The sequence below is a fragment of the Callorhinchus milii genome, unplaced genomic scaffold (assembly GCF_018977255.1).
Source record: "Callorhinchus milii isolate IMCB2004 unplaced genomic scaffold, IMCB_Cmil_1.0 Scaffold4, whole genome shotgun sequence".
In the NCBI taxonomy this organism is placed as follows: domain Eukaryota; kingdom Metazoa; phylum Chordata; class Chondrichthyes; order Chimaeriformes; family Callorhinchidae; genus Callorhinchus; species Callorhinchus milii.
Genome location: NW_024704745.1, coordinates 54,662,089 through 54,687,429, shown reverse-complemented (window position 1 = coordinate 54,687,429; position 25,341 = coordinate 54,662,089). Strand labels below are relative to the sequence as shown.

The window sequence follows — 25,341 nt, the reverse complement described above, 5'->3', positions numbered from 1 at the left end:
CTGGGGATTCTTCTCCCTTTCCCAGCAAACGTTTGGTGCTCACTTTCTCTGACATTGCCCCTTTAAATAAGAAAATACATGTTCTTACCACAAGACCTGCATTTTTGATTGCGAGAGGCAAACCTAGCAATCCTGTGCCAATGTTTCCTTTCAACAAATGAACAAGTGTTTGAGTAAACCTGCAATAAATAAAAAGGATACATCAACATGGCAAATTGCTTCAAACAGTAACTTTTGCATTGCTTTCAATGTACAAATTCCCAGACTTGAATCAAAGATCCATGACCTTCTTGCAGATGATTTCGTTAAGAAAAATGAAATGAATTGCTCAAAAAGTCTAGGAACAACAAATTAGCATTGGTCGCTAAATAGAGATCACATAAGGTTTGGATTAAGCAGGCCCTTTGGTCCATTTAATTTCAACCTCGTGGAACACCAAACCTACTGAGTTCTAATTACAATATCAAGTTTAACTGAGTGCAACACTTGGCAGCAAACATCCTTCCTGGTAGCCACATGCTATTTATTCTGTATAAAGAATAAACATTCTGGCTTTTTTGTATACTTTTCCTTCCCAGCGCCATTTCTTGCTCTCTTGACATAATAATATTGGATTTGCTTTCTATTATTCCCTTGAGCAGTTTACACAATTCTACGAAGATCAGCTCGTGCTTCATTCCATCCCACAGTCTCAACTTGTAGAAGAAATCTAGTTTCTTCCGGTAACAACAGTCAGAGTGGCATTCTGATATATAAAAAAAATTAAATCAATGAAAGACAAACTTTAGACAGCATAAAGTGTGATCATCGTGTCAACAACAAATTCTGCTGAAATTAAAAATGTAAGGGATCCAAACTGATAAATGCAATTCTATTCTAAAATTCTCTCTATGATTTAGTGGGAAAATACACCATAGTGTGGTTGAGAGTTATACAGCCTACAATGTTCCCAAGCTCGATCACTGAAGTGCCAGATGGATCTCAGCTCAGGACACCTGAAGCACTACCTTGATTAAATAGGGAAAGATTGGCCAGAAATTCTTCATGAGCATTATCGTGTGAAAGTGCGCAATCCCTAATCTGTGTGCATAAAATGTTAGATGCAATCAAGCCGAGCTCAGTTGTGCTGCTCACCCTCCCCTCCCAAACACTCACAGATGAACAACTGCCACTTGGAAAAGGTACAAAAGGGCGAGTGGGATAATTATTTCACCACAGGTCACTGGGTTTAAGAGAAAGAACTAACATTGAAAGTTTTATCTAATTGAGTTTTATGGTCATAACATGTACTTACGTTATGCCCTGTTGATCACCAAACTCTTGTGAATGCATCCCTGTTAAATCAGGCTCATGTTCTTCATCTGATATTTCTTCGGAACTATGCGTTGCTTCTATAAGAGGTTTCATAACTTCCATATCTGCAAAACCAAAATAAGAGTCAGCCTGGCTCAATTGGTAGCACCCTCACCTCCAAGCATGAGTTTTGTGGATTCAAGCCCTATGGAACTAGCATAGTCTAGGCTGACACTCAGGCAAAGTTCATTTGCTGCATTGTTGCACATACTGTCTTCAGGTTGAGAGGTTAAAACAAATTAAAAATTTTCTCCCATTTCATTGTGATTGATTTGGATTGCCATTACATTGCCATTTTACCACAAGGTTAGTTTCACCACCTCTCAGAAGATATTCTTCGTGTGCTCCACTGCATTGAAAATGCTAAGTAGGCTGACATTAAGTTGGCTCAATCGACATTGAAATCATCAGGAATCATTTTAGCTCAGTTGGGCACTCAATGTGCCTTGGGATTTATAATTTCCACACTGGGGCAAAAGGTTGTGGATTCAAACTCAATTTAACATTGGCGGATATGCTAAACCAAAGTTCTGCCTGTCTATTTACTTAGGAGTTAAAGATACCATGACATTGTTTGAAAAGAGAAGGGAGTTTCTCCCAGTGTCCTGGTGAACAATTCCCCAGATAAAATGGTCTCACTTCAAGACTGTTTGTGGTACATTGCTGAGCGCAAATTAGCTGCCACATTTGCCCCCCAAAATTAACTGTGAAACACTTAGAGATGGTTCAACATTAAAGATACTATAATCAACTTCAAACATTGTAAGTATTTACTACCAAATCTCTAATCACCTAAAGAGGGGTAGAACAGTATCAGTAAGAAAATAATGAACACAGAGAAGAGATTAAAAAGGCAATGCAGAAATAATGGGGTAGTCTTGCCACTTTATAAATCACTGATGGGATTGCACTTGGAATACTGTGTGCAGTTCCAGTCACTCCAATATAAAAAAGGATATTGCATAATTGAGAGAATGCAAAGGAGGGCAACCAAAATGATTAAGGGGATGGAGGGAATGGACTACGAGGATCGATTAGATAAATTGGGCATGTTCACACTGGAGAAGAGAAAATTGAAGAGAGATATGATTACGGTCTTTAAGAATCTGAAGGATATAGATAATGTAGACCAAGATAAGCTGTTTTATCTTGTACTGAACAGAAGAACCAGAGGACACAGCCTGGACACGGATTGAAAGGAGTAAACTTAGAACAAATCTGCGGCAACACTTCTGTGAGTGAGTAGTAAACTTATGGAACAGCTCCCTATGGATTCAGTGGAAGCAGAAAATGTTGTTTGTTTCAAGAACAATTAAATAGATTTCTGCTAGAAAATAGTATCTCGGGATACTGTATATAGTTTGGGACACGACATGTCAAGCGACTGCCGAAATGGTGGAAGGCGAACTACATGATCTTCTTTCGCCAAGCAAATTCTTATGTTAAGAGAGAAAAGCAGTAAAAACACATTCAGAACAGGTGTAACACCTCATCCAAGCAATAGCACCTTCAACAATGAGCACACCTCCAGCATTGCTTTGGAGCATCAGCTTAAACTATATGCGTTCCAAGTCTCAACGTGGGGCTTGAATCCACAACCTTCTAACTCAGAAGGAAACATTTTTTTTCACCCACCCAAACATATGTTTCTCAGCATAAATTCTTTTGAGACTTCACCATGCCTCTGCCAAAGGTCGGCAGTGAAAGAAAATACTGCCCAGGTACTGCCAATTTGCACACAGCATTGTCCCACGAACAGACTAAGTCTAAAGGTGAATCTAAAGCTCACTTGGGCAATTTAAAGAGCATCAACAACAACAACAAATTACATTTGTATAGCGCCTTTGAAGTCAGGAGGACAACCTAAGGCGCTGGACAGTCAGGGATCAATATCAATATTGATAACACAAGTAATCACAGAACAATATATAACCAAAGCAACAATATATAACGTTGGCTGTACTGGGTTGAGCCAAAACATTTTAATGACATTATAAAAGAGGCTCCCAGTAGGAAAGTTACTTTACTCAGTTGTCATTCATTGTTAAAGTTAATAAGATATATCACAGGGGTGAATTTGGGCATATCCTGAAGTACAAAATCCCATTCTGAGACCTGGATACATTAGTGACTGGCATCAGGATGCCACCTCTACAAATGCACATTAAGGTTCAATAGATAAGTGGCACATGAACATATAATATATAGGCATTCTACAATTGTTTGTTACCACATATATAAATGTGTGTATATTTCTATAATTGTTGTTCAAAAATGAACAAGTCCACGGGGAACAAATTAATTTTCCCAATTCACAGAACAAGGCTTCTAAACCATCATTGTACAAAACTACTAACTCTGAAATTTTAGAGTTAGGAATTGGAGTGTTAAACTGACTTTTCAACCTCAAATTCTGCACTTTTTTTTGTCAGTGTTTAAACAGGAAATACACATGAATACTCAGTTCAATCATGCAATGAACCGCAAACCACATGCATTCATGTTAAACCTTAAAATTAGAAGTCAAGCTATAGAATTAAAATATTTGCAGAATTAGAAAAATAGGTTGCATTTATATAGTGCATTTCACTTGAGGTAGCGTCTCAAGAGTGCTTTAAAACAGCATAATTTGACACCGAGCTGGGGAGAAAGGGGAGGTGACCATAGGCATGGTCGAAGATGAAGGTCTGAAGATAATAATAATAATCCTTGCATTTGATACAGGGCTTTTCACACTTTCTAGACGTCTCAAAGCACTTCACAGAACAAGATGGACAAAGAGTGGGCAAAGCCGGTTGACTGAAGCAAGAAAATTCAGAGGTTCAGGCAATAATGGCTGAAGGCAATGCCACCGACAGTTGAGTGGAGGGGACAAGGGATACACAGAAGGCCCAAGACAGCCAAGCCAAGGGAACGACTAGAGAAGTGGTGTGTGAGCAGGTTGAAAAGGCAGGGAGGCGCTTGGGCACAAAGTAATTTCTCAGTGAATGTGAGAATCTTGAACTCAATCTGTTCTGTGACAGAGAGCCAATGGATCCTGGCAAAGGACGAGGAAGATTGGGCCCTTCTTTCTGAAAGCACCTGATCTCCATTTAGAACCCACATGAAGTTTTGAAAATTCACTGGTAATGGGGTGAAGAGAGAAAGAAAATCCCTCATCCCATCACTCCATTGCAGAGGATGTCACAGCCCTGATGAACTGTGGGTATTATATAATTCTTCATGTCATAATACCAGTAATATGAAATACTTCACCCACAAAATACAGATGATCCACTTTACAGTATATTCTCTAAAGCGCTTTGAGACGTCTCAATAATGCGTTTCGCCCACAAATGTAGTCAATTCACTTTACAGTATATTCTGCGAAGCGCTTTGAGACGTCTCGAAGACATGAAAAGTGCTATGTCAAATACAAGGATTATTATTATTATATAAAATCCAAGAATTATTATATTATTATATCATTATTATAATAATGTTCAGCAGAAAAGCAGTACTCATTCTGCCTCCATTAGTCCGTGACCTCACACGTGGAGTTTCAACACACAATATTTATAGCATTTACTTTATTACCAGGTGCTTCTATCTAGGTCCCCAAACTTGAACTAACATCACAGCTTGTATAACAAAACTCTTAAGGTATTGAATGCTGAATGGGAGGCAAAATTATTTTGGATACTTAATTTGTCATACCCCAAAAAAAATGAAAAAAAGGGTGAGATGTGTTTTAAGAAAAAAAGGTATCTTATGTTTTGGAATATATGTAAGAAAATGAAATTCGGATGTCACTCTGGGTAACACTGTTAAACGATGTAAGCACCGCCAAACACCCCCCACCGCCCTTGCAATTTAACATTTAAAAGAGATTGAGTAAAGTTTTTTTACCCACTACATTATATGATTTCAAAGCATGTCACTGCAACTTGTGTACAGCAACGAACCAAGACAGATTTTTTTTTAAAAAAAGCAAAATAACCAGCCATGAGTTAACAAACCTGAGCAACACTTGAACCAGATCTTACGTACAGTACCAAATCAAGTTATTTGTTTCGTTTCTAAGCAAACCAATCAGTCAGCATTTACTAACATGGGCCACACTTGAACCACGGCTTATATCGATGCAGCGGTTCAGTTTTCCTCGGGGATAATAATAATGATCCTTGCATTTGACATAACGCCTTATCACATTGTTGAGACGTCTCAAAGCACATCACAGAATACACTGTAAAGATTGTGCCCCCTCTCTCCCCTTTTTCAAGTCCCGCCTGAAAACCTTCCCACTTCGACCGCGCTTGAGGCCACCTCCCTCCCCACCGGCTCGGAGTCGGGCTCCGCCAGCGGGAAGCGCTCCGAGACGCTCCCCCGCGCGGGGCGGGGCGGGGGGGAGCGCGGATTGTCGCGGTGCGAGACGCGGCGGCCGGTCGCCCGCCGCGGCGTCCGCGGGGGGTCAGCCGTGGCTCTCGGGCGACCGCATTATCATCTGTTTCGTTCCGTTTCTTGAGGTGGGGGGTGGGGGCGGAGAAGGGATGGTCATCCCTGGGAAGTGAGCCGCGGGTCAATCGTCTTGAGGACCGGTCTGGGGATCTGGGACTGAGGCTGAGGCTGAGGTGGACAGATGTCTCTGTCGGTGGTGCGGGTTTTGTGCGTTGGCGCCATTACAGCTGTGCCCACACGGGGGAGAGGGGCCGCAGCGGTGAAAGCGCCTCTCGCAGCTCCTGCGGTCAGTTACCTATTTCCTCGTTCGGCTCCATGTCAGCGCCACGTCAGAGGCCGTCTCCTCCTCCTCCTCCTCCTACACACACACACACACACACCTCCCGACAGACACAGCAGCTTCTCCTCAAAACATCTCTGGGGAACACAACAACAACAACAACAACGCACGTTTAAACACCAACACCATCCGTGTCCGTCCACCCACCCACTCACCCACCAAACCGCCGCCGCCTCCTCCCAAATGGAAACGCGGCCTCTCGCAAAGTCCCGGCAGAGAGAGGAGAGGGAGAAACGCGCCGTAAGGTTACACACCGCGACACGTGAACCCCCCCCGTGAGAGGCAACTTCCCGGCAGTGCGGACTCCCCGTGTCCGCCCCGTCCTGTCCCCGTGTCCGCCCCGTCCTGTCCCCGTGTCCGCCCCGTGTCCGTGTCCGCCCCGTGTCCCCGTCTGTCTGTGTGTGTGTAGCCGCTGTGTTCGGGGATCGCACAAAGCGCCGCCGCCGCTACACTGTCGCCCCATTCGCTACACTGTGGCCCTGAGCGCTATATTGTCGCCCTATCCGCTACACTGTCCGCTACACTGTGGCCCTGTGCGCAGGGCTGCGGTTGCCCGGCACGGACCTGGCCTGTCGGCATTGGAGGCCCCGACACACGGCGGCGGACTGCACGGCAGGAGGGCGCCGCGCTGCCAGGGAACGGCACCCAAAGGACAAGGGGTACATGCGCAGTCCGGCCTGACCGCCGAGACATGCGCACAGAGGCTCATCCACCGCCCGCCTCCCGCTGTCACACAGGATGGTCCCCACCTGCTGTCACCGGGCAGGGCTCCCCCAGCAGCTCTCTGGCCTGGTGGGGTGTGTGTGCAATGTCTGTGTACGTGTGTGCAATGTCTGTGTACGTGTGTGCAATGTCTGTACACGTGTGTGCAATGTCTGTACACGTGTGTGCAATGTCTAGGTGTGTGCAATGTCTGTACACGTGTGTAAAATGTCTGTACACGTGTGTGCAATGTCTAGGTGTGTGCAATGTCTGTACACGTGTGTAAAATGTCTACACGTGTGTGCAATGTCTGCACGTGTGCAATGTCTACACGTGTGTGCAATGTCTGTACACGTGTGTGCAATGTCTGTACACGTGTGTGCAATGTTTGTGTACGTGTGTGCAATGTTTCAACACGAGTTCTGGTGAAATGCAGAAGTTGTTACTTCATTTGCAGGAAATAGTGGTTTAAATAAAAGGAATGTGCGGTTTCGTTTTAAGAGTGAAGACACTTACCGTTAATGTTTTTTCTCGCCAGCTCCCAACCTGGATTGGTTTTGCTTATTGTGGTGACTCCACGTGAACTTTGGAATGTGTGTGTTAAAGAAATGTCACCCCCTAAATTATTGCAAATGCCCATATTCCAATTTTGACACCCAACAGTTTATGAATTAAAATGTTCATGTTAGACTTATTGCCTCACAGTTGACTGCGGATAATGGCTGAATAAATATGCCATCGAATGAAATGATTGCTTTGAAATGCAAAGATTATTATTTAATTAGATATTGTAGCAAATAGTCGCAAAGGGAGCTTCATCACATGTCAACTATGGTGAACTTGGGAGAGCCTGAATCATGGTGGGATGAAAAGACCCAAGGTAAAAGTCGTAGGATAGTCATGATCAAATAAGTTGGTTGTTCGCCTCATGGCTGCACATGAGGCTTTACTCAGTAAGAAGGGAGTTTATCCAAGTTTCCTGACCAACAATTCCTCAGATAGAAAATGGTCATTCTCCTCCAAGCTGTTCATTGGATATTGCTATGCACAAATTGGCTGCCACGTTCACCTACAAATACATTCACTACATGTTACAGTGAATCCCATGAAGCACTTTCAAAGGTATTGACGGTGTAAGAAGGCCTATATTCTATCAAATACAACGTTATTGTAATACGGTATAAGTAATTGAGATGTTCCAATGTGAGACGAGATGCTATTATTTTGTAGCATATGTACTGCTTCATTTTGTTTAGTTGTGTTAAAAATGCACAAAGCAGCAGATGGGGAATAAAGAGGGAGCTGAGATGTTTGCTTTTCCACTTGGAGGCACTGAATTTAATACTTGGGAAGTTGATGTTAAATTTATGCAAAGACATTGTTTAGGCTGCAGTTGGAATATTGTGTGTAGTTCTGGGCATACGTAACACAAAGAACATCAGTGCCATAGAAACAATGCAGGATAGGTTCACATGGTTGATACCAGGGAAAAAGGGTTGTAGTTATGAGTACAGGGACAAAAATCACCTTTGTTTTTAACTGAAATGGAGAAGGTTAACAGATAATACAGTAGGGCTGAATAAATAGTGAAAGATGATTTGCTGCTGGCAAATGTTTTGCAAAATCCACTTTCCCTTCCAGTATTTTCTTGTTGATTCTCTTTCTTGCAGATGTTGGTGTTGAAGTTCTTTTATATCCAACTCCAGTTTTGAAATAAAAGCAGAAGTCGCTGAGAACACTCAGCAGGTCAGGCAGCATTCATGGAGAGAGGAAAGTGAGTTAACATTTCAGGTCGATGATCTTTTGTCAGAATTGTCCAGTATTGAAATACCTGCCTTCTGTGTTCATACCTCAGTCTTGCATTTACACATCTCAGTCTTGTTAATACATTTCCACCTCTATCCCCCAGTGCCTTCGCCTTGCCTCCTCCCTTTCCTCCTTTAAGGCCGGTCTCAAGACCTTTCTCTTTGACCGAGCCTTCGGCTCCCCTCTCGACTCTCTACCCCCTCTTCGCTCCCTCCCTTCCCTCCCCTCACCCTGACCATTTCCCCCCTGCTTGGGTCCTGACCCAACTGTCCAGCGCCTTGGGACGTCCTCCCAACGTGAAAGGCGCTCTATAAATGGAATCTTGTTGTTGTTGTTGTGTTTGTACATCCCACAGGTGTATTTACACAACTCCACCGTGTCTTTTAAGCGCTCTGAGACACCGTCCGGTGTGGAGGGCGCTATATAAATCCAATTGTTGTTGTTGTCTTTACATATCTCCACCATGTGTTTACACACCTTAGTCTTGTATTTATACATTTCCACCATGGTTGTACATCCCAGTCTTGTGTTTACGCATCTGTATCTGAGATACTGCTGTTAAAGTGCAGCCACCGATGGTGGAATAGAGGGCACGGATGACAAGCAGGAGTCCAGAGGCAGTTGAGCATAGGCAATGGAATGTGGTTTGGGGAGTAAGCAGGTCGGAGGGATAGGGAGGTGCCAGAGCATGAAGGGATTTGAAGACGAGTATGAGGATCTTGAAAGCAATCCGTTTGGTGACGGAGCCAGATGGGGGTATGGAGTTTAGGGGTGAATATGTGGGCAGCAGAGTTTTGGATTAACTGGATTTTTTGGATAGTGGAGCTAGGGAGAATAGGTTGAGGAGGTCAGAGCAGCAGGTGAGGAGACATTGATGGAGCCAAGGAGTATGACTTCCATCTTGGTAATCCGCCAGTCAACTGGCAGCCGAGTTTCTGCTTACATAACATCAGCCTCTCTGGAGTCCCAGTTGGAGGAGAAGTAGATTTGTGTGTCATCCGCATACATATGGACGTTTACCCCGTGTCTACAGATGACATCGCTCAGAGGGAGCATGTAGATGAAGAGGATGGAACTCTGGGGTACACCACAGACAGTGGTGGGAGGAGAAACCATTTGCAGAGACAAAATTAAGGCAATTTGTTAAGTAGGATTCGAACCAGGCGAATGTTGTGCCACTGAGGTAGATGAAGGAGGAGATGTCTTGCCACCTTGTACATAAATATTTTCACCTTATTTGCACATCTCAGTTTTGCATTTACACATCTCTGCCACGTGTTTACATGGCTTCTTGTATTTGCACATCTCAGTCTTATGTTTGAACATGAGAATAGCAAGGCAAGGAGGTGATATTGAACTTTTGTTCACTGTCTCACATCTCTATTGAAGTAGAATCTCTAAATTATTTTAAAAGAGAATAGAGACTTAGAAAAAGAATATTAAAGGATGTGAAAAGTGAGCATGAGAATGGAATTAAGTTAGGTGGCTCACGTCAAGCAAAATGCCAGCACACATATAATAGGCCAAATGCTACATTTCTGTGTTATCACATTCTATGATCTCCATTTTGTGTATGGACTCTTCATTTTGTGTTTGCTTTCCTCTGCCTTGTGTTTATACATCTTCAGTTTGTGTTTACACATGTCCACCTTGGATTTGCAGAGCTCAACCTTGTGTTTTCACATTTCCACTTCATGATCTCAGATTTTGGAGTTCTGTAGCTCATTGGTTAGGCAAGCAAGAAACCTGGGTTCGATTCCCGGCAGGGAAAAATGTTGGGCAAGTTTCCTTACTCCATATGCCTCTGTTTACCTAGCACTGACTCATTTAACAAACTACTCGTTGCCTCAATAAAAAGACCATAGGGTTGATATCATGGAAGGATGAGATAACATGGGTTGAAAGGTCTCCATCCAGACCTCTCTTTGATCTTGTGAAGCTTTCAATTATTTTGGTCAGCTGGGTATCTGACACATGCAGAAACACAGCACCATACTTAAGTGTACCCAAACCAAACTGAGTGTTTCATATTCATGTATATTTTACATGCTTTTATCTTACTAGAACCGAAATTAATGACCGTTTGGAACAACTTGAAAGAATTCTGTGTTGTAGTGAAGTTTGTATGTGACAGACTTGTATAGGTTATATAACCATTCACAGGATGCAGTATTAATTGGTATTCTGCACAGACTCCAATCATTTTAAATGAAAGAAGACCATTCACACTATTGAACTTTCACCTGATGTGCATCTTACAATAAGAAAAAATGGCAGAGACAGCAACTTTAAAACACTGCACATTATTTTTTTATTCAATGAAATAAGAGTCTTTTGTGAAAAACAGATGGGAATTTTACTAAATTACAGTTCTGTTGACAATGAACAAGAGACAAAAAGACAGATTCAAAGGTTGTGTCCAACAGAACTTTTAGAAATATTACAAAGAAACTGAAGAGAAAAAACATTGATTATACAACTAATATATTAATAACTCCTAGCTAATTAATAAATAATTAACAGCTCCTGAAGAATTATTTTGCAACAGTCTAGTTGTCCAGAGTAATCAGTGTGAGGGCCATCATTTTCATTGCAGATAATCTTCCATAACATGATGGAGTGACAAGGTGAAATGCATCTCTGAAAGCATGTTTCAGCTCTTCCGTAGGCTTGTATCACTGTTTTCTAACAAGGAATAAGAGGACTTTGTGGATAACCTGCGGAATGAGTTTGGGCAGTTTATTCCAAGTGAGCATCATAATAATAATAATAATAATAATCCTTGCATTTGATATAGCGCTTTTCATGTCTTCTTGACGTCTCAAAGCGCTTCACAGAATAGACTGTAAAGCGAAACGCGGCAGTCAATTGCGCACAGCAGTGTCCCACAGATAGACATGGATTGAAAATGACCAATTTATTATTGTTTTGTTTTGGAGGGATTATTATTAGGCGTGTGGAGTAAGGAAACTTGCCCAAGGTTTCGCCCTGCCTGGAATTGAACCCATGTGTCTTGCTTGCAAGGCGAGTGCTCTAACCACTGAGCTACAGGACTCCACATCAGGGGTCAACAATACAAATTTACTTTGATATAGCTCTGTTCATGTGGGGAGTATGTCCCAAGGTGCTTAATAGTCATGGCTTGTCATTTACAGTATAATAACAGTACTAAACTGTTCATAGTTCTACAGCATTCTGGGGTCAAAAACACTATGATTCATAATGGGATTCTTTACGAACAACTCCAAGTCACAAATGGGGATTCGCCCTGGTAACCAGATGTATGCCATCCTGGAACATCATGCCGCAAGTTACCTTGGACCAGGGTTTAGGATAAAATACTATTGCCATTGTGTCATTTCTGCTTCTGTTATTCATATGCAGTTGTGTGGTAGTGCAGTGTTGCAACAATCCAGACAAATGCTTTGTCCAAGGTTACTCTATCACAAAATTAGAAAGCAAGTAAATATCATGATCAAAAAGCTTGCAATCCATCTTTCTTGGTCGTATGGAAATATTCATTTAGAATGTTCCAGCTCTAGTTTATCACCCTATAGTGATAGGGGAAAATTGAGGAGGAATATGATCAGATACTTTAAAATGATGAGAGCATACAGAATGTAAATGTTAGCAAGTTATAATTATAGGCCAATTCCTTGAGATGTCCTCCCAATGTGAAAGTCATTATATAAATATAAATTTGTATTGTATGGTAAGCATTGTGTAGCATTTCTTACGCCATCAGTTTGTTATGGTGTATGTTAGGTTGTTGTTTTTGCCCTAGTTTCTTATTTTTCCTGCCACTCATGTTGTTGATTCACTTTTTTAGTATTTCTAATATGTATCATATATTTATAAGTCAACTTTTACTAAAATAATGATCTCAGGTACAGTTGTACATAAAGGCTTCCCTTTCATCTAAAAAAAACACTACCATGAGTAAGCTGCCCTCATTCTCTGATGCCCACCACCTTTTGAGCCTGATACAAAAGATAACTTTAATGCTTCAGAGTTTTTTCACAATTTACAATTCAGCCAGCAACGTTCATTAAAAAAATTATAAAATAATTTCAAGTTGAATATGAAAAACTGCCTCACTTGTTTCAAAAAGGTTAATTGCTACATTAATACATGCACTGTACAAAAGAGACATGTTATTTTGAGTGAGCTACCTGAATATAAACTTGAATGGGTGTCATGTAGAAGAAAATGTGAAAGACAGTAATTCATCAATAGATACAGCTGTTCTTAGATCAAAGATGTTTTTTCAAATCTTGAATACACATTTACTTCTGTTTCTTGACAAAAGAACTATTGTGCATGGTTCAGCCTGAAAGACCTTTCATGTTTAAACAAGATTTTGTATAGACAAAATGCAAAATACTGCAAATGCTGGAAATCTGAAACAAAAACAGAAGTCGCTGGGAACACTCAGCAGGTCAGGCAACATCTATGGAGAAAGGAAATTGAGTCAATGTTTCGGGTCCACGACCCTTCATCAGAACTGGGGCATGTTGGGACGGAGAGGCTTTTAAGGGCTAACAGAGAGGGGGGAGCAGGGCAAGGAAGACAAAGGAGAAAATGGGGTAGAGGAAAGGGGATAATGGGTTAAAGAGATGTCAATGATGCAAAACAAAGGTGTGGGAAGGGAGCGGGAAATTCCAACAAAATAGACAGACCAGAGAGAGAAAAGGTGTATCTGTGAATAACCATTTGCATTTGAAATCAATATTGAGGCCAGAGGGCTGTAAGGTTGCTAGCAGATATTCTTGAGCTTGCGCTGCGGCTCATTGGAACAGGGTAGGAGGCCATGGATGGAGAGGTCAGAGTTCGAGTGGGAGTTGAAGTGGCAAGAAACCGAAAGCTCAGGGTTGTGCTTGCGGAAGGAATGGAGGTGTTCGGCAAATCGATCACCCAATCTGTGTTTCGTCTCCCCAATGAGGAGGAGATCACATCGTGAGCAGCGAATGCAGTAAACTACACTGGCGGTAGTACACGTAAATCACTGTCTCACTTGAAGTCTGTGTTTGGGACCCTGGACAGTGGTATGAGAGGAGGTGAAAAGGCAGGTATTGCATCTCCTGTACTGGCATGGGAAGGTGCCGGGGGAGGAGAGCAATTGTCGATGGTGATGAGGAATGAACCAGGGAGTCACGGAGGGAACAGTCCCTTCGGAATGCTGAGTGGGGAGGGGAGGGAAAGATATGCTCAGTCGTTGGATCACGCTGGAGGTGTCGGAAATGGCAGAGAATTATTTGTTGGATGTTGAGTCTGGTGGGGTGGAAGGTGAGGTCTAGGGGGATCCTATCATGGTTCTGGACGAGTGGGAAAGGGTGAGGGCAGAGTTGCGGAAAATAAGGTAGACACGGTCAAGGGCCCTGCCTACCACAGTGGATGGGAATCTTCAGTCAAGGAAAAAGGAAGACATTTCAGCTGCTCAGGTGTGAAAGGTGGCATCATCAGAGCAGATGTGGCAGAGGCAGAGGAACTGGGAAAAGGGAATGGAGTCTTTACAGGAGGTGGAGTGGGAGGAGATATAAAGCAGCTAACTGTGGGAGTTTGTGAGCTTGTAAAAAATATCTGCTGATAATCTATGACCCGAGATAGAAATGGTGAAGTTGAGGAAGAGAAGGGAAGAGTCGGAGATGGACCATATGAATGTTATGGAGAGGTGGAAGCGAAATTGGTGAATTGGTGAGAGCAGGAAGCAGCTCCAACACAGTCGTCAATGTATCTGAGGAATAGGTCAGGGAGCAGACCTGAGTAAGCCCAGAACAGAGTGTTCCAGGTGGCCAACAAACAGGCAGGCGTAGCTGGGACCCATGCAGGTTCCCATAGTGACACCTTTTACTTGGAGGAAGTGATTGGAGTTGAAGGTGAAGTTGTCCAATGACAGAACAAGTTCAGCCAGATGAAGGAGGGTGGTGGTGGATGGAGACGGTTGGCCCGGTGGAAGCAGGCCGTCCTTGTGGGGGATAGAGGTGTAGAGGGACTGAACGTCCATTGTAAATAGGGGACCCATCATCCCCTGTCCTCTACCCCATTTTCTCCTGTGTCTACCTTGCCCTGCCTCCACCATCTCTTTTAGCCCTTAAAAGCCTCTCCCTCCCAACATGCCCCAGTTCTGACAAAGGGTCGTGGACCGAAACGTTGACTCACTTTCCTTTCTCCATAGATGCTGCCTGACCTGCTGAGTGTTCCCAAGACTTTGTATAGATTTCATTTAAAAATAACCATTTATATTTGAATAAGGAGCATATTGACTCTTTATACAAATCTACAGCATTATATTCTAAAGAATTCATCACAACTACAAATTTTCCTTTTTTTTGTAGCAACTCATCTGAGCACTTCATGGTCATAGATGCAATTTGCCAGAACATTTGTTTTTACTGAATATTCCAGTCCTCAGATCTTCAAGTACAATCTGGCCTATAATCTGATATCAATCTAATTCATTTGGTGGGTAGGTCAGTAATCGGGTACCAGACATTCACGGCAAGATCCCCTCCTGTTCCCATAATAATAATAATCCCTCCAAAACCAAAAACAATAATAAATTGGTCATTTTCAATCTACGACTGTTTCTGCGACATTGCTGTGCGCAATTGGCTGCCGCGTTCGCCCACAAATATATAGTCAATTCACTTTACAGTGTGTTCTGTGAAGCGCTTTGGGACGTCCTCCCGACGTGAAAAGCGCAATATCAAATGCAAGGATTATTATTATTATTATAATACCTACGTCCCCTGGATTTTCTGATTCAGTGCAAGGCACTGTACTTCAATGTACAGATGGCAACAGCTGTATGGAGAAATTGTAGAATCAGTAAAAACAGCCAAGATCTTATAAAGAGAGTTTGACGTTATACGTACATGGGCTGATCTTTGAAGTTCAATACAGGTAAATGTAAAATCCTGCATGTAGGAATTAACAAGAGAAGTTAAACATATTCCATGGACAGCAAGCGGATACCACAGCAATAGAATGTTTTGAGTTTGGTTGTTAAGATACAAGTACAGTACATGGTTGGAGAGACAGAGTTGGCTATATGTTTGTGAGGGTTAGGGAGGAGAGAGAGAGCAGGCACTGTGGAGGAGAGAAAGAAAGATTGGCTAGCATTGTATTAAAATAATAAAATCTTCCTTATATTTCATATTATGCCTTTTACTTTGGAATGACATGTCAGATTCATTGTATAAATTGTGATTTTTTATTGTATTTTGTAGATGAATGCAGCAGCCAATTTCCGCACAGTAATATCACACAAGTCATGAAATGAATGAGAAATTTTAGTTGAAAGAGACCCAGGAGTGTTAGTTGAATAGTAGCTCACCATGTGCAAACACAGGCAAACAACATGGCAAACAGGATACTGGACTACATGACTATAACAGTTGAGTTGAGTTCAGAAGTCACGCTCAAGTTGTACAGGTTCTTGTTAAGATGCACCTGAAATACTGCAAACAATTCTCTTTGCCACAATCCAGCCTCCAGAAACAGTGTAAAGAGGCTCTCTGTCAAAGTTAGAGGAATGAACTCCAAGAAACCAACAACAACAACTTGGATTTATATAGCCAGTAGATCAGCTTCAAAAAGAGACAACACAGAGAACTCTTTATAAAGTTAGATAAGATACCAAGTGGAATAATGAAAGTGATCCCTGAACAATAGTTTCAGTTATACCAAAGTTGCAGGCAGAAAGGTACAGAACAGACATAACAACAAATTACATTTGTATAGCGCCTTTCAAGTAAGGAGGACTTCCCCAATAGGAAGTATTTCTATACTTTAATAGTTGGATGGGTTACCATGAAGGATGTTTGAGGCCAGGACATTTCCACTTACGAATAATGTTTGTAAAATCATTATTTTATGACGAATTTGGCTTGCCTGGATGAAATTTCATTTAGTTTATCTTTTTCAGAAGTTAATTAGGTGTCAGCTTGGCTCAGTTGGTAGCACTCTTGCCTCTGGGTCAGAAGGTTTTGGGTTCAAGCCCCACTTTGGGATTTTGAAGTCCTATAGTCTAGGTTAAGCTTTAATGAAATGCTGAATTATTAGAGGTGCTGTCCTTTGATTGAGATGTTAGACTAAACATTCACCCACAAAACACACAGTCACTGCACTTTACAGTATATCCTGTGAAGCACTTTGGGATGTGCTCCTGCCATGAAACGGGCTCCACCAAATGTAGGGATTATTTATTATTTATTATTATTAACCTAAAGTTCACATACAATGTAATACAATCCTACATTTATATAGCGCATTTCACATGGGGAGCAAGTCTGTCAGAGTAAAGTAATTTGTCACTGAAGACATGTCGTAAACTGTATTTAAAGTAATATTGATTAATCCTTTTCATGTAAAGTGTATTTTTTTTAGTTTCCTGTGTCTAACTTCTACTGAACCATTGCATTTGTAGTTGAATACTATTTTAAATATATTTTGAAATATATGTTATAAAAATATGATTATAATATAACAATTATAATATATAGTAAATATATTATAAGTAACACATTTGTAGGTGAATGTCTTCCTTGACAAAAATAATGGATAGGTGGTCTGCTAACTAGGTTTGAAATGACACACTGTTCTGATTTACAAGTGAAAGTGTTTCTCCCAGTGCCTTGGCAAACATTCTTCCTGATAAAACTGGTCACTTGTTTCATGGCTATTTGCAAATTGATTGCTGTATTCACTCACGAATAAACAGTCATTACATTTTACAGTAAAATCCTCTGAAGCGCTTTGAGACATTTCAGTGATGTGATAAGGTGTTATATAAGTCACTGAGGCGTCTCAAAGGGCTTCACGAGGATTTGGAGTCCTGTAGCTCAGTGGTTAGAGCACTCGCTTTGCAAGTGAGAGACCTGAGTTCAATCCCCTTGGGCAAGTTTCCTTACTCCACACAGAGCCTAATAATAATCCCTCCAAAACCAAAAACAATAATAAATTGGTCATTTTCAATATACGACTGTTTGTGGGACATTGCTGTGCGCAATTGGCTGCCGCGTTCGCCCACAAGTATGCAGTCAGTTTACTTTGCAGTGTGTTCTGTGAAGCGCTTTGGGACGTCCTCCCGACGTGAAAAGCGCTATATCAAATGCAAGGATTATTATTATTATTATATCAAATGCAAAGGTTATATTTTTAACATACACTTTCATTAATTTTTCATCAATTTTTTCTAAGTAACTGTTATAAACACATTTTGAACACGTCACTTGAAAGTGGTAATTTATTTACATTGTTTTAATGCATTCTAAAAGAGGCTTAACATGAGGCAAAATTTATTTTGATTGTCGTCCTAGATGCTGTAACTTATTGTTGCCTTTTATTGTATTTTGAAAATGTAAATTACCCACTTCAAATGTCTTTGCTTGCATAGTGCATTTTAGTTTTATTTTGTTCTATAAATGAAAATCTTCTTACAAAAGAAGCCTTTAACACAGTGTTTTTATTGATTCCATTGCCAAAGCATCTGTGTACTCAATCAACGCATGGATCATTTTACGTTAAAGAAAGTTGCGTTTCTACATACAGTAAATGAGGTAAATATATATTTCACTATGCCATTGTTCTATTACAGATTTCATATCAGAAAAGCTTAAAGAATTCTGTATATTAAATCTATGTGTTTCTATCATAAAGTATATTCTCTGTCATGATTCATTTATCATCCTTACTTTTAAATAAAGTTTCTGTTCACGTTGCCAACTGTACAAACAAAATTATTGTTCACATTACTTTTTTCATTAATAACTTGAAAATCATCAGGAAGCAGCTAGCCGGTGTGATTTCTCATTAATCTGATAATTCCCCACAGCATTATTCAAAAAGAGGAAAGAGTTTCTCCTGGTGCCCAGGCCAAAAATCCCACAAATAAAATTGGTCATTCACTTCGTATCTGTTTATGAGACATTGCTGTGTGCAAATTATTTGCTGTTTCCGCCTGCAAATACAATCACTACACTTCACAGTAAATCTTGTGAAGTGTAGTGATTGTATACTACATTTCAACAATATGACAAAGTACTATATCAAATGCAAAGATTTTTACAATTGCATTTTAGTTGGATTTTCCACCCAAATTGTGCAGTCACAAGTGCACACTCACTGTTTTTCACACAAATCCTATCAAGTACTTTGAGATGTTCAACGGACAAGAAATGCACAATATAAAATGCAATAATTATTATTAATATTTCTACAATCTCTGTTTTGTGCCCTTTTAGTCTTTTAACATGATACTTATAAGTTAAAGTAATGTGTCATCATTCAAATAAAAGCTTAAGAAGTTAGCTTTAATTTTAGCAATTTGGGGATCAATTTATCAGAATTCATTTTATTCTCATTCTTGCCTGACAGCTAATAATGGCAAACTTGTAATGGTGCCTTAGTGGAGCAGCAACAGATTAAAACAGTTTACAGGATTTGACATGCTTTTAAATTTGACAATGTCATTTAATTGCTTGTACATCATTTCAAACGTAAAGCCATACTCTCTTATTAATCTCTTTTAAAAAGTATAAGTGTGGAAAAACCTTGCCAGACTCCAGGGAAGGTCATTTGTTGGAACTGACAGCGCAGAGCAGATTAAAGTTATTTTGGAGACAGACTCTGGTATCTCAGTTCCACAGATTTACCTTGACAGATTTCCTGAATTAACTTCCAACTATTGATCATTCTGACCTCACCTAAGAAAATGATGATGAAAATTGATAGCTTTTAGAATAAAAGGTGAAGCTATTCCAAGGGAGTGAGTCAGCATTGTGACGTAGGGAAATGTTATGATACCAAATACCAGTATTAGACATTGGGGCAAATAACAGTACCAAAATATAAATCTAAGAGAGTGGTCCTACAACAACTTTGCAAAGTTTAGACAGGCAATTTTGGCAGTTCTTCAGTTCATGAGGAAACTGATACTACAGCAAGTCTGTAAAGCCACTCAATGAAAACTCTCTTTCATATCAGCACTTTCTTTGGAGTTGGGTCTTGGTACGAAAAAAACATATTTAAGAATGAATTTGTCCATTATTGTTAAGCATGCAAACACTGCTGGTGCTAACTTGGGCAACAAAAAAGGCCAAATGTAATTGTTTTAATTTTGTTCTCAATGATCCAGCAAACAGCTGAGTCATATGACTAGAACGATTCTAGTTTTGATCCCAATTTATTTACCTATAAGTTAAATGTTCTCAACCAGAGAGGTAGCAGGGATGCTATAATCGGCCTCAGTGCTTTAGGAAGGTGAAAATAATTAGCCGTGGCTTCCCCTTTTGAGCTATCGGTACCCCTGGTCCAACTACACAGATGAGGACAAGGATTAGGCTTCCAAATTTTTAGCATCCCGTGATTCATTGCCAAAGTTCATCCATGAATAATAGCTCCATGGATTCATTTTTGGAGAGTGACTAGCTCTTGCAGAACTGTACTCCTGAGGAGGAAAAAGAGATCTGGTGCCTTTGGGATAGAAGAAGGGGAGAACAAATAACAATACTTTAAATATGAGGTCCCATAGCCTGCTCTTATGGTCACACTAATCAAAAAGAGAAAGGAGTTACTCTTGCCAACAATCTTCAAGATTACTTGATTATTCATCTCATGGCTGTTTACGGGGTCTTGCTGGCACAAATGGCTTGCAGGAAGAAAGGCAAAAGTAAGTGCACTGGACCCATTTTAAAAATAGCTTGGTACTATAATGGAAAGATGGTGTAGTGAGTGGTTTGGAAAGGTGAGATCATGAGGTGAAGGGCCTTCTTCATCCAAGCCAAATAAGAAAAGCAGTCACTGTGCTTGATAGTAAATACTGAAGTGCTTTGTTATGAAAGGGCTCTATAACATTGCTTGTTTATATTTTATACTGGCCTGTCTTACAATGAAAGTCATCATATTTATCAACTGATGGGATTAAATTGTCAATCAATATGAGAATTCAAGGATACATCTATGATATGACACATGTATCTCAAAGACTCAGTAAATGAGAATTTAACAATTTATAGAAATTGTAGCAACTTGATCCTCAGTCGTATTATACTTAATTGTGAAGAAGAGTTATTTAATTTATTCTTATCCATTTGTTTTGCAGGAAAGGAGGAACAACATTACGTTCAGTAATCCAGTGTTTGTATCTATTTTATTAAAGATGAATAGCTGTAATATCTCAGTCTTTGTTTTAAGTGATAAATCAATAGAAAGAAAGAAATACAATAGTCAAATTCTCAAAAAATGACTTTGGAAACTCTTTACCTAAAGACTATTTGTTAGATTCAAAGAGATGCTCTCATCAGCATGACAACATGGTCACTTTACATGGACTCCAGATCTTGCAGTATTAGATTTCCTGTAATGCCCACCATGGATAAACAACTTGCCGAAATTTACTTAGGCAACAATGAGAGGAGAGAGTTGTGAAAAACAAATTAAGTAACTTTAATTGGAATGGATTTTTTAAAATTTAATTTGATTGTGAACTACTTCTCTATGTCAACGGTAACAGAGCTGACTTGCACTGGTTCCCAAGTCAGTATTGTTAAGCACCTTGGGATTTCCTTCCGATGTGAAAGGTGCCAAATAAATGCACATTTCTATTGAATTGTATGATATTGCAAAACACGTGCAGTCAATATTTATACCTTATAAATTACCAGAACAAGCAATTTCAGATGATGGACTACAAATTTCTGATCTGGGCCCTGGATAACCCTTTATCTCATAGCAATCAAAATTGTATGTAGCGGTCTGACCTGAGCCCTATACAGTTTGAGTATGTTTTCAGGGCACCTGGCAATATAGCCCAGCATCCTGTTTGATGCAACACTAAACATAAGATTGAAATGAAACTCTATTGGCTAAAGTATTTTTCCCATAATGTATTGGTACAAGCTTATAATAATAATAATTGCATTTTAAACAGCGCCTTTCACACCAGGAAGAGCCTTTCAAAACACTACACAGGATGTACTGTAAAGTGTAGTGACTGCATGTTTGTAGGTGCATGTGACAGCCCAATTGCACACAGTGTCCCGCAAACAGCTAATGAAGTAAATGACCAATTTTATTTGGGGGATTGTTGGCCAGGACTTTGGAAGAAATTCCCTTTTCTTTCCGAGCTAAGTGATGCCAAGAAATGGATGCTATTACAAAATGGCTGAATTAAACATGAGATGCCCCAAAATTTACTTCATATGAGATCCCCATGGTTAGTGAAGTCCTGTGAGCTATGTGCTTGTCTACCACTTCAGTCCGATAATAATATGATGTAGGGAATCTTGGGAGATGAGGAAAATTGTTTAAAATGGAGAGAGAAAAGAAAAAAGTGAATAATAATTAACTGAAAAGCATTGATAGTTGGACAAATTTAAAAATATACTTATTGAAAATACAGAGACAGTTTCCCGCACTGATAATGATGAATAATTACTTTAATTCTTTCACTCTTCGTGTTACTGAAATATAGTTCAAAATTAATTTTTACAAATATGTTTTAGAAAGTTTCTTTTTTAAAAAAACAAAGGGAATTAGCTGGTTGGATTTGGCATAAATCATAAGGGAAGAGTCTTGTTAAACATTTTGTTTAATATTGATAAAAAGTAATGTGTAATTATTTCTAAATTTGTGATTTTTAGAAAATGTTAAATATCCTATTTTCCAAGGCCGCTGTTAATTCATTCCAAAGATAACTGTTGCACTTCATATTTAGAGGATTGATTACAACACAGAAATCTGTAAATCATTCTGTTAGTTGGCTGAATTATGAGCGCAAACAGTTTTAATGCTATTTATCATTACAACTAGTTTAAACAAACTTTGCATTCCGTATCTTATTATTGCTTCAACACACATAAATCAGAAGAGAAAATATTTTTATCCTTAATCCAGCATTAATATCTTAAAATACATTGAGGTGTCCGCTTGGCTCAGTTTGTAGCAATCCCACTTCTGAGTTAAAATGTTGTGGGTTCAAGCCCCATGTTCGGGACCTGGAGCTCATGGTCTTGCCTGACACTCCAATGCAGCGCTGGCGGAGCAGATTTAGTGTAAAGTGTAGTGGCTGTGTATTTATAGGGATACCTGCAGACAATTTACACAAACCAATGTCCAACAAAACAGTAATGAAGTGAATTACCAATTTTATTTGGGTCATCGTTGGCCAGGTCACCCACTCCACTGTTCTCCCATTGCAGCATCTTTTAAGTGAGCTACTTTTTAAATGAGTTAATTGTCCTTGTCTCAACCACCCTTCCTGGCAATCTGTTCCATAGTGATTCTGACTGTTCGGTAATTACCCCCTGAGTAAAGAAAACAAATGTCCTGATTCTATGGAATAAGTATGAAATACTTGCTGATCAGTTGAAATACATTATATCTTGAAATCTCAACATTTTTGTTGTATAATGACGTTGAATTTCTTTTACTCAAAGAAATATGTTCAGGAGGGAGAAGGGCTGTGTATAATTTTCATCAGCATTGTGTGTATTAAATTTAATACGAAATGCCCTTTTAACATTTCCTATTTAATTACAAGCTGCAGGTTACATGTCTCCATTCTCAGTCAGGAATTATATATGGAGCTACCAAAAAACAATTAAAGATCTGGGTCGAAAGTAAATAAACATTTTGAAAAATATTTCTGAAACTGTTCAGATTCGGTCGTTCCTTATCAGAGGTTGGACAGTGAATTGAACAGTGGGCTATTTGTGCAGCTCTCGATCTGACCTCTTTTCTTTTCCCCTAACAGCTTGGCTCTGTGATTGACAGTAACCAAAGTGAAGAACAGAGGTCAATAATCAAAGCCTCATGCTACCTGATCTCAATCATGATTACTCAAAGAAAGTACCAACAAAATAAATTACATCTAAAATGTGTTTTTCCTTCTATCTATATAAGCTTCTTTAGTGATGACCATTTTCAGATAGAAACCGTTTTGTGGTACTGAAGTTTTGAAAAGTTTTTTGCACGTATTCCAGTGAAATTTACTCTATTTTCAAAAATTAAAGTAAATCATTTTTTACCCTGGTCAATATTCTTTTGCTTTTTTCAAAAACAAACATTTCCCCTACTCGTTCAATCAAACCAAAATTTTAATTTTCTAAGGGGACGTTTAATGATATAACAATAAACAAAGGGATCAAATTCCTAAACACAGTCTATTTCTTAATTAAGGAATATTGTTAAGATGAGTTTTGAAATACTACCTGATTTCTGAATAGTGGTAATGCTCAACTGGCTAAAGAGTTCTGGGCACTACCATTTTAGAGTGATGTCACTTAGGGTACGGATTTTCCCATTCAGCTCCCGTTAACCCTGCAAGCCAACGCCCCAATCCGTAGGGTGGTCCCAGCTGGTCAGCCGGATGTCTGCAGAAGCAACGGGAAGCCTGCCAGACAGTGCTCTCAATAGCAAGCTATGTGGTTTTATCTGGTTAAGCTCTAGCTATACTCCAACACATACTCGGAGATCCCCAAACTTTGGCGCTAAACAAATTGGTCATTCACTCCATGGCTGGGACATTGCTGTGTGAAATCTTGAAAAAACCTTCCCTGGACCCATCCCTTCTCTCCAGCTACCGCCCCATCTCTAACCTCCCATTCCTCTCGAAGGTCCTGGAACGAGTCATCGCGTCCCAGCTCCACTTCTTTCTTTCTCGCCATTCACTCTTTGAACCCCTCCAATCCGGCTTCTGCACTGTCCATAGCACGGAAACAGCCCTGGTCAAAGTCACTAATGATATTCTGAACATCTGTGATCAGGGCTCCCTCTGACTCCTTGTCCTCCTCAACCTCTCTGCCGGCTTCGACACTGTCGACCATTCTATCCTCATACACCGCCTCTCCTCTTTACTCAATCTTCACAGATCTGCCCTTGCCTGGTTCAATTCCTATCTCTCTCACCGTCTCCACTTTGTTGCCTCTAACGGTTTCTCCTCCAGCCCCCGCACTGTCACGTCTGGTGTCCCCCAGGGCTCTGTCCTTGGCCCTCTCCTCTTTAATATCTACATGCTCCCCCTTGGTGACATCATCCACAGACATGGGGTCAACTTCCATATATATGCAGGTAACACCCAACTCTATATTTCTGCCTCCACCCTCAACTCCAGGACCACTGCTGTCCTGACAGACTGCCTGTCAGACATCAAGTCCTGGATGAGGGCAAATTTCCTACAGTTGAATGTGAACAAGACTGAGGCCCTCCTGATTGGCTCACGCCAGCGCCTCAGCACCTCAGGCTCTGGCAGCATCAACCTCCATGGTTGCACACTACACTCACCAAGCCAGTCAGGAACCTAGGTGTCTTGTTCGACCCTCAACTGTCTTTTCTTCCCCACATTCAAGCCATGACCCGCTCTGCCTTCCCTCACCTCCGTAACATTGCCCGACTCCACCACTACCTCACCCCTCAGGCCACTGAAACTCTTGTTCGTGCCTTCATCACCTCCAGGCTCGACTATGCAAATGCCCTGCTTGTCGGCCTTCCCAATTTCTCCCTGCACAGGCTGCACATAATCCAGAACTCTGCAGCCCGTGTCCTCTCCCGCACCAAACTCTGTGACCCCATCTCCCCCATTCTCGCCCGACTCCATTGGCTCCCTATCCTTCAGAGGATCCAGTTCAAATCCTGGTCCTCACATATAAAGCCCTCCATGGCCTCGCCCCACCCTACCTCTGCAACCTCCTAAACCCCTGCCA

At 40.6% G+C, this 25,341-nt stretch overlaps 1 protein-coding gene and 1 long non-coding RNA gene across 3 annotated transcripts in view; one reads left to right on the top strand and one right to left on the bottom strand.

The window, feature by feature from the left end:
• slc36a4 (solute carrier family 36 member 4) overlaps positions 1-6,352 on the bottom strand; it is a 70,714-nt gene extending 64,362 nt beyond the window's left edge. The window contains exons 1-3 of the mRNA XM_007902183.2: positions 6,086-6,352; positions 1,295-1,418; positions 89-179 (exon numbers count right to left, since the gene is read on the bottom strand). Coding sequence (XP_007900374.1) covers positions 89-179; positions 1,295-1,418; positions 6,086-6,107 — 237 coding nt within the window. The 5' untranslated portion in view covers positions 6,108-6,352. The remainder of the gene's footprint in view (positions 1-88; positions 180-1,294; positions 1,419-6,085) is intronic.
• A 2,225-nt stretch (positions 6,353-8,577) lies between these two features.
• Positions 8,578-23,483, top strand: LOC103184277. Of its 2 annotated transcripts, none has more exons than XR_488504.2 (3): positions 8,578-8,606; positions 18,126-18,198; positions 23,394-23,483. It is a non-coding gene; the product is annotated as an uncharacterized LOC103184277 (long non-coding RNA). The 2 variants fall into 2 exon arrangements; XR_488506.2 differs by lacking the exon at positions 23,394-23,483 and adding an exon at positions 20,742-20,839.
• Positions 23,484-25,341: the final 1,858 nt, after the last annotated feature.